The sequence below is a fragment of the Xyrauchen texanus genome, chromosome 25, assembly GCF_025860055.1.
Source record: "Xyrauchen texanus isolate HMW12.3.18 chromosome 25, RBS_HiC_50CHRs, whole genome shotgun sequence".
In the NCBI taxonomy this organism is placed as follows: domain Eukaryota; kingdom Metazoa; phylum Chordata; class Actinopteri; order Cypriniformes; family Catostomidae; genus Xyrauchen; species Xyrauchen texanus.
In genome coordinates, this window is record NC_068300.1 from 37,618,614 (window position 1) to 37,634,132 (window position 15,519).

Genomic DNA, 15,519 nt, shown 5'->3' on the forward strand with positions numbered 1-15,519 from the left:
TTGTTTGGGAATGGTTTGAGGTACATGATGAATAGTTCAAGGTGTTATCCTGGCCTCCAAATTCCCCAGATCTCAATCCGATTGAGTTTCTGTGGGATGTCCTGGACCAACAAGTCCGATCAACGATGGCTCCACCTTGCAACTTACAGGACTTGAAAGATTTACTACTAATGTCTTAGTGCCAGATACAACAGAACACCTTCAGGTGTCATGTAGAGTCCATGCCTCAGAGGGTTGGCACTGTTTTGGCGACTTGTGGAGGACCAACAGCATATTAGGCAGTATATTTATTTAGTATATATTTAGTCCTAAAAAAAAAAAAGCAGAAAAAGGGCTGTTAAAGGCAGTAAATGTGTTTCAAGGGTGCTGCTTTGATGGCTGTAGCATCAGTACTTTAAAGGGGATGAATTTAGAGATGCAACTTCTAAGAGAGGGTTTTAATGTAGGCACACTGTGTCAACAGCTTGTATGTTGACATGTATGTTGATATGTGTACGTTCAGGTAAGAAGTTTTGCTAGAACTTTACTCTAGTTGATGTTATAGAAATGTCATATCATGGATAATGTTTTCTGTCACTTTCACCTACAGCCACAAACAGCATGTGCAGTGACCTCACAGTTGAACTGCTTTCACTGATGAGGGCACCAGACTAATGTGGTCTGATCTGTCCCGAGGGAAACACATACTGTAGGCTTCTCCACACACACACACACCTTACACACAGCGTTGTACAATGTCTCTTTCAGTCTTCCATAAATGACCTGCAAAACGAGGGTAAAACTTTAGATTCTCCCAGGCCTTTACACTGCACATGATGTCATGCAGCCCTCTGCATTCCGTAAGTGTATCTTTCAGGTCCTCCTGTACCCCCTGCCAACGGCACCATGCTGACCTTGCAGCGCATGCAAGCTAAGACACACGCATGCATGCAGACAGAGCATTCATTCACACTAGAGTCCTTGGATCTGTTAGGACAGTGTTTTTCCTTGGGAAACACCCATTCCCTCTTAGAACAGCCCAGTCTCCATCCACTTTGATGCTGTACTCTTTGTAGCCGGTGTATATAGTAAGTTCTGTATTTTATTATGAGAGAAATGGTTTATTTCGAATGTTTTGAAATCCGTTTTCTGCTTTCCACAGATATAAATATATATATAAAAGGGCACTTTTCAACAGAAATGTAAATACATTTAGGATATTATAGATATTGTTTGTCATTCTTATTTGAAGGGCTTTGTTTGAATTGGTTATTTTAATGTAGTATATAACTGAAATAATTTGGCAAAGTGATATGGAACCATTATGTGGTCAAGACCTAGAACTACTGTGCATTACTGAAAAATACTGGCACTCAGACCGGTCTGCGGCTACACAGCCCCATACGCAGCAGGGTGCGATCATTCACATTTTCTGTGACTTGTGCCATAGTAGACCTTCTGTCAGTTCAGACCAGACGGGATAGCCTTAGTTGCCCTCACGCATTGATGAGCCTTTAGCACCCAACATCCTGTCACCGGTTTGTGGTTGTCATTTGCCAAAGCTCTCAAATCTCATTCTCGATTGTGTCCATTCAAAAGTGCCATGTGAAGACAAGTCAAGCCATGTTTGACCTCAATATTACCAAACTGTATAGTTTGTTCAGTTTCTTATAATCAATCATGTTGCGGCTACCTTGAATTTGCAGAAGTGAAATTACATTAATGACAGCGAAGGAGAAGATAATGACTTCAATTTCAACTGGTCTCAACCTGACACGTGAGTCATTAGGACTGCTTTTTTGTGCTTTTTCTAGCTTGAAAATGATGTCCCCTTTTGTGTTCCACAGCAGAAAGTAAATCATACAGATTTGTAACGAACAAATGATGACATAATTTTCATTTCTGGGTGAAATATCAGTTTAAATTTTTATGCTTTAACGCGCTTTAAATTGTGTTAACACAACCATAGTGAAATGTCATTGGTCCAAAATCCTTCTCTATTTAGCTGTATACTACACATCAAATATGTTCTAACTCGGTCTCATTTTGTCACTTTGCGCAGCATTTTCAATTAGTAAGGACACAAAAAATTCTTAAAGTCTAAGGAATCTAAAAAAATATTTGTATAGTATTTTTGATTTTCTGCTCACTGGTGTAAAAACGCCACCACACTGACATCAGGATCAGACAGAAAACACACTGAACAACACTGTTGGTCTTGAGCATGATTAGTCTCTCAAGACTGAGAGCAAATAATACACGAGGACGCAAGTCCGGTTGAAAGAAAGGGAACTCAGATTTATAGGCAGCAGAGGTCAGGGGTCACAGTGCTGGATGCCTGCATAGAGTGCTCTTTTTTCCATGTTCTCTGCTTTTCTTTTACTGAGCTGCATCTTTAATGTACATACTCTTTGTCACTTTATCCACACTGAGATGTACAAAAAGAGAAAGATAGACAGAAAGAGAGAAGTTTAGAAGTTTATATCGCCATGCTATATTTAGCAATAAACTGTCTATCTGCAATAACATTCAACTCACATAGTCTGTTGTCATTCCACAAAAAATACAGTAAGTAAAAATAAATAAAAAGATTAGCAACCTCTGCAGACAGATCAGTTGACAATAAAAGATAAAGCAGTGGTCACTTTGTGAAGATCAGCAGATGAAAGTGTTTCAGTATGAATGGTAGGTACTTGGGGTGTAATGGTTCAAATTTCTCACGAATCGGTTTGAATAATGGTTTTAAGGTCACAGTTATATTATGGTTATGTTGTTATATTCAGGTAAAAAACAACATTACTGCCAAATTTAAAGTGAAAATATTATTTTTAGTAACAGACACTTCAGGAGATTTGCCCTCACTACAAATCACAATGGCTTTACTACAGCAACCATAGTTTAATTATTGTATTATTAGTAAAAAATCATAATAACCACAAAATGAACATGGTTACTGTTATTGTTACAATACTATAGTAAAATCGAGGTTACTATATGGAAACTATAACTAAAACTATTTTTATCAAATTGTATCAAAACTATGAGCAGTCATTGTTACTTCAGTCATTGCTACTACAATATTACTATAGTAAAACCATGGTTACTTCTATCAAAACCATGATTTCTGCTAAGACAACCATAGTAACAACATTCCTTGTTATTACAGTCATGGTTACTACAACATTACTATAGTAAAACCATAGTTCATTTTCGTTAGGGTCTCTACTTGCTAACTCAACATTTAAACCTGCATTATTATGCTAAATGCATCAACATAAAGTGCATTTCATACTCTACTCAACGTATACTCAATGGTCCAAATCTCAACATCACTACAGAAGAAATAAATCTGCTATTAAAATGAATACGAGAAGGGATGTCGTGACACGACTCGAGTATTTTAACCATATGTGAAAATCCCACATCTTCATCACTGGAGTAAGGGCAACATAACTTGGCTATGAACACCCCAAGAGCTTGAGTTCTTGTTTCATGTCTGTCCGAACTAGCAGCGAGTGCCTGTTTAAAGATGGAAGGGATTGTGTCTGTGTGCAGTTTCGTGCTCACCTGCGGCTCTGTGTGTTCCATGTGCTATATATCCTCGGGTGATGTCAGTGTAAATAGCTAATCAAATATCAATGTTTTACCAGTATACGGCACTCACGTCGAGCAATGTATATGTTTTTGACCATTGCTGTTGTAACTGACTGCATAAAGAAAAAGTTCCCAGACAGGAGACTTAAATGACGCAGGTGCTTCTCTGTTGCGGCTTGTTTTCTCCACATGTGCAGGTGCATTAGTGGAGGTTAAAACTGCGCATGTCTATTTGTCGCTTTATTTTCTTCGCCAAACTGTATGATCCAGATGCGTTATTAAACTAGACCTGAACCGCGGAGCAAACGCTTACCGAACCGTGGTTGGTGAACAGTGCGGTTTACTCTTTTACAGACAACTGTTACACCTCTAGTAGATACTGACCTGTGTGGCTGCGGATGTGCACTCTCAGAGTCCCGTTACTGGCAAACTTCTGACCACAGTACGGGCAGATCTTCTCCTTCTCTCCTGTATGGGTCTGAGAGGGTGAGAAACACAGTAAAAAATCAGTACTATGAACCCGGAGACTGACATCCATTTGTTTTGGCATTGCAGTACACCAAGTTACTGAGGAAAGGCCTTTCCCAATTTATAAATGAAAACATTGTAAAATACTTTTATATATTCTGGAAAAATGTACTGTTTGGCTTTTCACCTGTGAGCCAAATGGAAAAGATAAAATGAAAAATCGTCACTTCCTAGTAAAATGTTCCTGTCCAGAAACTTTGTGCTATAATGACCCAAATAACTTAACTGTCAATAACTATAACAAGGTTTTGAGGTTTACTCAAAATCAGCTCATGTGGAAAAAACTAAAAAAACAAGCGCTGCCACAAAAATCTTATAAAAGACATCCATCTTCCTGCATTTTTCCAAAGTGACCTTTAATCAATTATGTTAACCGCCAAGCTTGAATGTTCTCATGCAGATCTTTTTCCTTTGCAATGACATGAGCATTATTGTTAAAGGAAAACACATGAATCATATCACTTTTAGGCTGTATTCCTATAAAGTGGCTGTAAACAGGGCTTATCTCATAGAGCTGAAGGGAATCAGTGCTCAAACTCCTCCACCTCCTGCTATTTTCTCCATCTCTTTATCTTTTTCCTTTTTCCTCCCTTTTCCCTCTTACTTCCTTTCCCTCCTCTTATCTCTCCCCTCCTATCTCCACATCCTTACCTCCATCACTTCCTCCGCTTCAAGTTTCCCTCTCTTTCTTTTAAGACTTTTTTAGTTTACTCATAAAGTGTGGAAAGACAGTTTAAAATTTTATTACACTGTGTCTAAATCCTTTAAAAGCTCCCCCATGATGATATATGATGTCCCGTACACATACACGGCTAACACACTCATGGATGAAAGTATACACACACACACACAAGTCATCCAGATGTGTGAGTACTATTATCAGTTTGGGTTTGTTTGTTTGTGCTGGTGTTGGACATGGCACTTAACGTTTTGGAAAGTATTTTGAGGAATAAATGTACAGTTGAAGTCATAAGTTTACATACACTTAGGTTGAAGTCATTAAAGCTCTTTTTTAACCACTCCACAGATTTCATATTAGCAAACTATAGTTTTTGGCAAGTAATTTAGGACATCTACTTGTCATTTTTCCAGCAATTGTTTACAGACAGATTGTTCAACTTTTAATTGACTATAATCACGATTCTAGTGTGTCACAAGTTTACATACACTAACTTAACTGTGCCTTTAAGCAGCTTGAAAAATGCCAGACAATGATTTCAAGCCTTTAGACAATTAGCTTCTGATAGGATGTGTACTGAATTGGAGGTGTACCTGTGGATGTTTTTAAGGCCTACTTTCAAACTCAGTGCCTCTTTGCTTGACATCATGGGAAAATCAAAAGAAACTAGCCAAGACATCAGAAACAAAATTGTGGACCTCCACAAGTCTGGTTCATCCTTGGGAGCAATTTCCAAATGCCTGAAGATACCACGTTTATCTGTACAAACAACAGTATGCAAGTATAAACACCATGGGTCCATGCAGCCATCATACCTCTAAGGAAAGAAATGCATTTAGTCTCCTAGAGATGAACTTAAATCAACTAAACTAAATCAACCCCAGAACAACAGCAAATAACCTTGTGAAGATGCTGGAGGAAACCGGAGGACAAGTATCTATATCCACAGAAAAATGAGTCCTATATCGACATAACCTGAAAGGCTGCTCCGTAAGAAAGAATCCACTGCTCCAAAACCACCATAAAAAAGACAGACTACAGTTTGCAAGTGCACATGGGGACAAAGATCTTAATTTTTGGAAATATTTCCACTGGTCTGATGAAACAAATATTTTACTCTTTGGCCATAATGACCATCATTATGTTTTGAGGAAAAAGGGTGAGGTTTGCAAACCGAAGAACACCATCCCAACTGTAAAGCATGGGAGTGGCAGCATCATGTTATGGGGCTACTTTGCTGCAGGACGGACCGGTGCACTTCACAAAATAGATGGAATAATAAGGAAGGAAAATTATGTGGATATATTGAAGCAACATCTCAAGACATCAGCCAGGAAGTTAAAGCTTGGTTGCAAATGGGTCTTCCAAATGGACAATGACCCCAAGCATACCTCCAAAGTTGTGGCAAAATGGCTTAAGGACAAGAAAGTCAAGGTATTGGAGGGGCCATCACAAAGTCCTGACCTCAATTCAAAACAAAATTTGTGGGCAGAGCTGAAAAAGCGTGTGAGAGCAAGGATGCCTACAAACCCGACACAGTTACAGCAGTTCTGTCTGGAGGAATGGGCCAATATTCCAGCTACTTATTGTGAGAAGCTTGTGGAAGACTACCAAAAACAAGTTTAAATGTATTTGGTTAAGGTGTATGTAAACTTCTGACTTCAACTGTAAATAGAATATGCCCAACATGTCTGGAGTTTAAACATACAAATGAAATGCTCATGATCATGAGAAAAATATGAAAAGTTATGAGACATTTGACTATCCCATGCTCCATCTGTTTATTTTGTGATTTTGAACATACCTTCTTGTGGCTCTTGAGTACAGAGGGCGTGACAAAGGCCTTCTCACACAGGTCACACTTGTACTTCTTGTGTCCATCATGTACCACCTGAATGTGCACATTGAGCGTGTCCTTACGCTTGAAGGTGGCGTCACATTGGTCGCATTTAAACATTCTCTCACCTGGACAAAGAATGGCAGAAAAGACATGATTATTGTCATTGCATTCTATTCTAACAACACACTTTGACTCCCTGTAGACACAAAACTTTAGAAAGATGTTGACAGCCATTGTTCCTTGTTTAAAAGCAGCTCACTCAATGACAGTTTGACAGGGACCCATTTTGTGTAACTTCAGTCCAGCTATGAAAATTGTCCTATTATCCCTTATCATTTGAGCCACTTTTTCTTTTCTAAAAAGGATGGTAGACTCTATCCTTTTGGAAGACGGTGAGGTAAAAAGGGGGGTGATAAAAGATCAGGTAGCAAAAGCAAGGAACCATTCATTACTCAAATGATGCAACACTTTCTTTAAGAAGATGCCACTCGGTTCTTCTTCCAAAGCTTTCTGACATTTTCTAGTACAAGGGTTAACTTTGGTGTCCTATAATTTTGAACCCATTACTCATGAACCCTTTTGTGCATTCCAAAATGTGTCCGATCATAATTCGTAACACGATGGAAGTACATGATACATTCAAAGTTTTGTCACAAGGGGAGCTATAGCAGACATTAGTGTGAACTTTCCACTTTCAAGCTAACCATTGTAATGGGGATCAACAGTTTGAAGAGAATATAATATAAGGTATATAAGGAAAAGTCAATCTATTTACAATAACGTATATACAATGTAAGAGCACAGACTTTTGAAGGTTACCGTATTGCCCCCTTGAGTACTGAGAAACGCACGTCATTTAATGTAGTTTTCAAAACATTAAATGTCTGTACCCCTCTCCCTTAAAAGAATGACTTGATATTAAAGTCTGTATCCAACAATTAAAATCCAACGATGTCAACAATTTAGATACAATCTGTTGAACTGATGTTTTTTGAGAATGAGTACGAGCACCGATACTTCTTTCTTGGTACTCGCTGTACCTGATTTAAAATATATATTTTATAAAAAAAAAATTCTGAACTACTAATTTCAATTGTATAAAAAAAAATGATTTTTAATGGTGCACTCAATCTTGGACTTACACTGACACCTAGCACCGTGATGCACCATCATTTAAAATCAAACATTTTCAGTTTCAGATGCCATTGTACAAATTTCGTATTCACAGTCAGCATGATTAATTTAATCAATGAGTGAAAGTGTCAAATAACAGGACGGTTAATGAGATTAAGCGAGTAGTATTCGGCTGGTCGTGTGATTCTAACATGGCCGCCCCCATGTGCGGACCCTCTCCATGTAGAATAATAAGGTTACTGATATGACTAGAGTCTTCATTTTAATGTGAGTGCTCATGATTTCTTCATATATTGCAAAATTACAATTCATGTCTTAAGTTGTTTAACTATTTTAATGAGGAAAAAATGACTCTAATGGTCTATCCTCTAATGGATATCAAACAATTGCAAACACAACAAAGGTTTAGCAAAAAACGAATACTTTTGTGTGGCACAATTATTGGATTCGGAGTGGTTACTGAATTATTCTTATGCTGATGAGCATCTATTGTTTCTATATAATTCTACCTCAAAAGTACTAAAAGAATCATTACTGGAACCATAATTAAAAAGAGGAATCATAATCATTAAAATCCTTACGATTCATTCTCTATTCCGGCTTTAGGAGTAATTCTAGCCCAATGTAACACCTTGATTTTTCTTCCGAATCTGTGGCAGTAGGGGGCAGTCAGCGAAACTAAAGTACAGGCAACATGCCATGTCAAACCAACGAGAGCAGGCAGTTCAGCCTTCCACAAATGACACACTCTCTTATCAATTAGCATATCAAGCAATTGTAAAAGAAAAAAAAATTTTAGGAAGTAAATAGAAAACGCTTACATTGAAAATGCTTAAACTAAAATGTGTAAGTTTAAACAAATTGGCTTAACTATTTATTTAGTGTGTGTTCACACAAGGAAGCGCACTGTTTTTGCATTTGTGTGATTTAAGAGTGACTCATTGTGAATGAGCTTCTCTCATGTACTTATAAACGTGCACTATTCCTTTAAGCACCGCCTTATGCTGACCATTTAAAAAAAAAGGCTTCATTTTTAAAGCCGTATTTTGTACTCTATTTGTGGAGCATGCCTTCTTCAATTTCCACAATACTGTACTCTACGCCAAGAATGGAAAACCTTCAATGTGAATCCATGCTGTGAAAACCACAAAAGAGGCTTTTCTGCTCAGACAATGGCTTCTCTAACAAACAAGCTCAGTCCATGCCAGTACTCTGGTTTTAAAGCATATTCTGGTCTTTAACCAGTTGAAAGGAACGCAGCACATCACCATAACTAATCACCAGCAGAACAGGCTGAATGCTGGGTTAGAAAAGATTGGACTATGAACAATGTTTTTAAATGAATGGGCACGCAGGGTGACTACGCCAGCCATGTCATCACATGAAATGCTAATCTTCCCTCTTTTCCATGACAGTGAAATCCCTTTATTCATGAGGTGGTTCTATTGGTATTTTGACACATGTTAAAGCTCATAAGACTGTGTGCTGTGTTCTTATGATAAACGGAGTATGACATGTCTCCATCTTTGAACACGCACACAAACAATATAACTAGTCCTGTAAAAAGGTCTTATGAGGTCAGCAATTTCTGACAGTCTCCCTCTTGCTTGTGACATGGGCGGGATGTGTGACGTTGGCACCACTTGCTGATTGGTTGCAATTTTTCCTGTGATTTCAAATCAGAAACAGAGGCAATTGAAACTACTTTTACAGCAAACTCATGAAGACACGCTCAAGGAGAGAATTCTTAAGGATTGGGGTGGGGGTTGGGGTACGGTCTCAAAATGTGGCCTCCTCAGAAATTCCAAATGCCGCCTTAATTATTTCATCTTGGCAATGACTCTTGTCAGACAAACAGATAGTTCCACCAAAAACTCACACCATTGGTTGAGCCAATGTTGCTGCGTTGGGCTGGTCATGACACTCAACACTAAAACAAACTGAGCAATTTTTTGATGCAACCTACAAATGTCTTATAGTTGACTCAGCATATTAAGCTTTAAGTATTTTAACACCCAAATTATGCCATTATTAATTACATTACTTTAAAATGCTAACTCAATTTATTTCAGCTATGAAATGTGCACTGATGAGCCAAAACATTATGACAACTGAGAGGTGAAGCAAATAACATTGATCATCTCCTAACAAGGCCACATGTCAAGGTCTGGGTAGATTAGATGGTAAGCGAACAATCAGTTCTCTTAGTCAATGTGTTGAATGCAGGAGAAATGAGCAGGAGTAAAAAATTGACAAGGGCCAAAATGTTTTGGCCAGAAAACTGGTTCAGATCATCTCTGAAATGGCAAGGCTTGTAGGGTGCTCCCGGTCAGCAATGGTGAGTACCTACCGACAGTAGTCCGAGGAGGGACAAACCACAATCCGGTGACAGTGTATTGTGTCCCCAAGGTTCATCGATGCATGAGTGCAACAAAGGCTATCCTGTCTGGTCCGAACCGACAGAATGTGGAATGTGTCACAACACACAGTGCATCGCACCCGGCTGCATATGGGGCTGCATATGGGGCTGCACAGCCACAGGCCGTTTAGAGTGCTCATGATGACCCCTGTCCACTATCAAAAGTGCCTACACTGGGCAAGCGAGCATCAGAACTGGACAACTACCTAAACATAGTTTCAGAACAGGTACACTCCTTCATGGCAACGGTATTCCCTGATGGCAGTGGCCTCTTTCAGCAGGATAATGCGCCCTTCCACATTTCACACATTGTTTGGGAATGGTTTAAGGAACATGAGGAAGAGTTAAAGGTGTTGCCATGGCCTCCAAATTCCCCAGATCTCAATCTGATTAGGCAACTTTGGGATGTGCTGGACCAACAAGTCTGATCCACGGTGGTTACACTTTGCAACTTAGAGGACTTGAGGGACTTGCTGTTAATGTCCTGGTGCCAGATACCACAAGACACATTCAGGTGTCTTATAGAGTCCATACTTCAGCGGGTTGGCACTGATTTGGGAGGCATGCTGAGGACCAGCAGCATATTAGGCAGGTGGTCAAAATGTTTTGGCTCATTGGTGTACTTAATCGTTTATCCATCTGTGAATTCAGTTAAAGTGTTAAATTACATTTTGTGAACTTCATCATACCATATGTTTATTACAGTATATATAGTTTAGTTTTGCTGGCAAAGTAAATGTATACTATAATTTCATACTACATTTATAGGTTACCTGCCATAACATTAAACTCAATATCGGTGCATCTCTAATCACAATATTATCATACTGCAACCAAGATATCACTATACAGTAATACTGTATATTCACCAGGTCACTGCAGGTTCAAATCTAACCTAAAACAACATTTATTTTTCAGACGTACAGAGAGAGTCTCTTGGGAGGACAGCAGGAAATTCCTCCAGCTCAATAATCTGTGTGATCAGTCTAGACTGGGCAGAAAAGTGCAGCAGCCCATCCTGGCTGGACCAGTCGGCTCCATCAGACCCCGCACCCGCTGCCCCTTCAGCCCAGGGTTCAAGGGGGTGGGGGGTTGGAGTTTGTGAGGTCTTGTGTCAGTCTGGACGGGGTCTGATTTCAGGCCTTGAGCTGATGTATGGAAACATATACTCACAAATGAGTATATACACAAACAAAGAGCATTTGTGTTTACTGTCCGTCTAAAGAGCTGCTCGATGTCACTAACACACACACACACACATACACACACTTACTGTTATGAATGAGGAGATGGCGCTGTAAGGAGAATGGGGTGCGGAACAGGGCTTTACACTCCTCACACTGGAACGGCCTCTCCTCGGAATGGGTCTACAGAGACAGACAGATAGGAATTCTGACATGATTCTATGAGACCAGGCTGTTTTAATTTAGTTTTGTCTTTAATATCTATCTAGATCAGAACCTTAATTTCTGTCATTTTACCTCTCTCCCACACTCTTTCTGTTGTAAGCTCTTGGGGGTTTGAGGGTTAATGTTATCTGCAAGGTGTAGAGTTTAGGGGTGGTATGGGGTCATTACAGGTTAGGGTTAGGCTAAAGGTTTAGAATAGGTTCCACAGTGGCTGATTGGGATGAAGATCTCCATTAAGATAACATCTCAGCAGTTTCTTTGCCTAAAAATCGGTCTGATCAATCTATCGGTCTCTCCATTCATCAAACCATCTGTTTTTCCTGTCTGATTCTAGACTGGGACAGCGGAATCACAGAATTCAGGCCTCTCAGGACGTCAAGAACTATCTTAAATCAAAGCGCATCAGACTCCAGTACCTTCTTATGGTTCTTGTAGACATTCCGATGGGCGAACTCTTTCCAGCACAGCTTACACTTGTATGGTTTGTCTTCACTGTGGATGATCTTATGGGCTGTGGCCTGATCCAGACGCTTGAAACTTCGGCTGCAGATCTCACAGGTGTATGGACGCTTTTCTACACGCACACAAACACTCTCTCAGTGACCAAATCACTTGACTGATCATATTTATCTTCGTGTTATTATATTATCAGTATAAAATCTACTAATCGAAAATTCAGACAGTTTTGAATGTATTAAATGTATGTGTGTGAGGTTATGAGAGTGTGTTTTACCAGAGTGTGTGATCATGTGTCGCTTCAGTTGATTCATGGAGATGAACTTTTTATTGCAGGCAGTACAGTCAAATATCTCATGAACCTAAAAACATAGAGAAAATTGTAGCATATTTTGTAAGAATAATACATTATAGTGTCAAATACTGATATTCACACATGGAAAATACACAAAAAACTATATTTGCAGGCCTTTTTCTAAGCACTTAACTATTCAGTGTCATAAACTGTGTTGAGTAACCACAAAGCAAAGCACACTGACAGAAAAACAGAATGGAAAGCCCAGCAGAGTTTAAGAGCGTAATGACCAGAACACATTTCTGCTCTTTTAATGGACCGTTGAGGGTGATTGTTGAACTCTTGGGTGGGATTCGGTTGACTGTTCTTGCTCTGTAACCTTGAAAGTATCTTTAACCCAGCTCACAAGAGGACAACACACAGCTATACACACACTAATACACGGACAGACACATGGAAATGCAATAAAACATCCAAGTGGTTTTGCTAAATACAATTGTGCTCGATGGGAACACTTCTGTCAGATTTCTCAGAGGGAATCAAGAGGTACAAATTACAGTGAATTCTATCCAGTCAGTTTCCAGTGAAAATTACAAATGGACAATAATAAAACTCTCAAATTTTCTCTTAGGTGTCATGGGATGTTATTTAAATCCAACATTGAGGAAGCTACTTTGAAACTCTATCTTGCCACAACTAATTATTTAAAGAAGTTAAACTGTAGTCAGGCTGTGGCTTTGCAGCTCTTTTGAAGTTATTAGTGGCTAAGGCAGCTAAATACTAGGGATTTTTTGGTATCCAATATCAGTTTATTTTAATTGTATCATGAAAATGGGGTCTAAATAAATGAATGAATTAAAACTTTAACTAAATAACAATTATTGTTTAACAGAATTATTTAACTGTTTTCCATTTAAATTGAGCTTTTATTTTGGCAGAAGCTTTTTCTTTGGAGTGAAGCCCTTTCAGTTTCTGTGTGTTTTTGACAGTAGCTTCTCAGCTCTGGAAAAGCCGGTAGCTACGTGACTCAGTGTGATTATTAAACTGCAAAAGGCTACAATTTAATCAAATAAATATGTAGTCTGTATGTGCGGTGCGCTACATAGTGGATTAGCACTCTGCTTGTTGTCATCTGCTACAAACAGAGCGAGCATTGCTATGATGGTTTTCCCTTCAATTCAGTTCACGGGACATTGCTGTAAGCACTATGGGGAGTGTCCTTCTACACGACCTTGCTGAAACTCTTATTCAATCACGTCAATCCTCTGATTGGCAATGGTGTCTGAGCTCGCCCCTTGAGGTGCACAGTTGGCCTATATAAGCAGTTGCTCTGTCACCATTTCTTCAGAATGTTATTCCTTCAAAACGGCGAAATCTGTCTTCGTCTTAGAACCCTCTCTGCTTTGCCGTCAAGATACACACAACGGACAGAACTTTCCAGCAAGAAGCAAACAGGACAACTCATCGCCGGTGCTCAGCGCCTGCACCGAGAGACTTATTCTCTGTGAGGGCCATGCCATCAGTTGCAGGGCTTCCAATTCTTCTATTCTATTTGCTATTTATATTTCACAGAACTGCACAGTATATTTTCACAGTACTGTATTTGTATATATATTGTATATACACAATATTAACTATAGAGCTGCTTGCATGATACATGTCTTTTTAAAGATGTCTGTGGTGATGGGGGCATGGTCATGTGTCTGTCTGCAGGAGAGAGAGAGCGGTAAGGCTCGTCACCTGGGTTATCATTCTCTCTAACACCTGTTCCTTGTTGTAGTGATGGCAGAGGGAGACATAATAGGATCACAATGTGTCAGAGAGTGACCAGAGAGAGACTGTGTGTGCTACATAGGAGTCCTTACGCATTTGTGTGTGTGACTACTTGGCCACTGAGTGACTTTTTGTTTAAGTTTTATCAACAATGCTGAAGAGTATTACAAATATTCAAGTTGATAGTTTGCTGCCTCCTGACTCCATTGCCCAGACAACGAACCTATCACAATGTTGTTCAGCAAGTGTTCCCTATGCAAGCAGTGCATCCTGCTGCCTGATGAGCATGAGAGCTGTGTTCACTGCCTGGGCCCCGCCCACGCACAAGCAGCTCACATGGAGACAGACTGCCCTAACTGCAAGGGCATGAACCTCCGGACTTTGTGCTCTAGGATTAACCTTGTTCTAAGGTAAGATCCAGCCTCTCGTACCCTTCCACCCGCCTCTTCTGTTAAGTCCCGAGGGACCACATGAGGAGACAAGGTGGGGCAGTGAGGTTGAGCTGGAAGAATTAAAACGGGATCTCGTGCTGGTGCTGCAAGCCCCCCGAACTTCCAATCTAACATCCTAGCCTATGCATGCAATTTTTGGTCCATTGAGGATGTTATTTTCTCATTCCAAAGAAAGATGGGGGCTTCGGCCCATTCTAGATCTGAGACGCTTCAATCGCACATACAAAATGTTAACTCAGAAACAGATATTATCGCGCTGGTTTGCGTCAATAGATCTGGAGGATGTGTACTATCATAAACAAATTGCACTTTGTCACAGGCAGTATTTGAGATTCGTGTTTGAGGGAACTGCGTATCAAATTAAAGTCCTTCCTTTCGGTCAGTTTCTGGCTCCCTGCACGTTCACGAAATTTATTGCTTGACCCATTGAAAATTAATGGTGTGTGTGTTTTGAATTAACTTGACAATTGGTTATTACTAACCCAATCAGCGGTACTACTGAGTGAACAAAGATACTTGCTGCTTTGCCATCTGAAAAATCTGTCTGAAAATCAATTGGGTGAAAAGTACACTTTTTCCAAGCCAGCAAATCTCCTTTTTAGGAGTTTGTCTCAATTCAGTGACCATGCACGCGCACCTCACAAATGAGTGCATACAGACCATTCTTCTGCGTCTATCTCAGTTCAAACTGGGGAAAACATTGCCACTCAAGTCATTTCAGAGAATGCTGGATTTATGGCGGCAGGATCCACCGTCATACCGTCAGTAGTGGCATACATAAATCACCAGGGCGATCTTAGCACTTAAATGGCAAGTGTTTGCAAATTGGTGCTCTTCAAGTAGTAAAGACCCAGTGAATTGCCCTTTAGCTGAGATTTTGACATTCCTTCAACAGTGGCTGGACACTGGTCTTTCTCTGTCAACACTCAAGGTTTATGTTGCGACTATCTCAGCATCCCAC

General features: G+C 39.7%; 1 protein-coding gene across 1 annotated transcript in view; it reads right to left on the reverse strand.

The window, feature by feature from the left end:
- The window catches only part of prdm5 (PR domain containing 5), a 103,571-nt gene that overhangs the window by 51,326 nt on the left and 36,726 nt on the right, over window positions 1-15,519 (reverse strand). The window contains exons 9-13 of the mRNA XM_052092101.1: window positions 12,316-12,400; window positions 11,999-12,156; window positions 11,447-11,540; window positions 6,585-6,745; window positions 3,958-4,051 (exon numbers count right to left, since the gene is read on the reverse strand). Of these exons, the coding sequence (XP_051948061.1) occupies window positions 3,958-4,051; window positions 6,585-6,745; window positions 11,447-11,540; window positions 11,999-12,156; window positions 12,316-12,400 (592 nt within the window). The remainder of the gene's footprint in view (window positions 1-3,957; window positions 4,052-6,584; window positions 6,746-11,446; window positions 11,541-11,998; window positions 12,157-12,315; window positions 12,401-15,519) is intronic.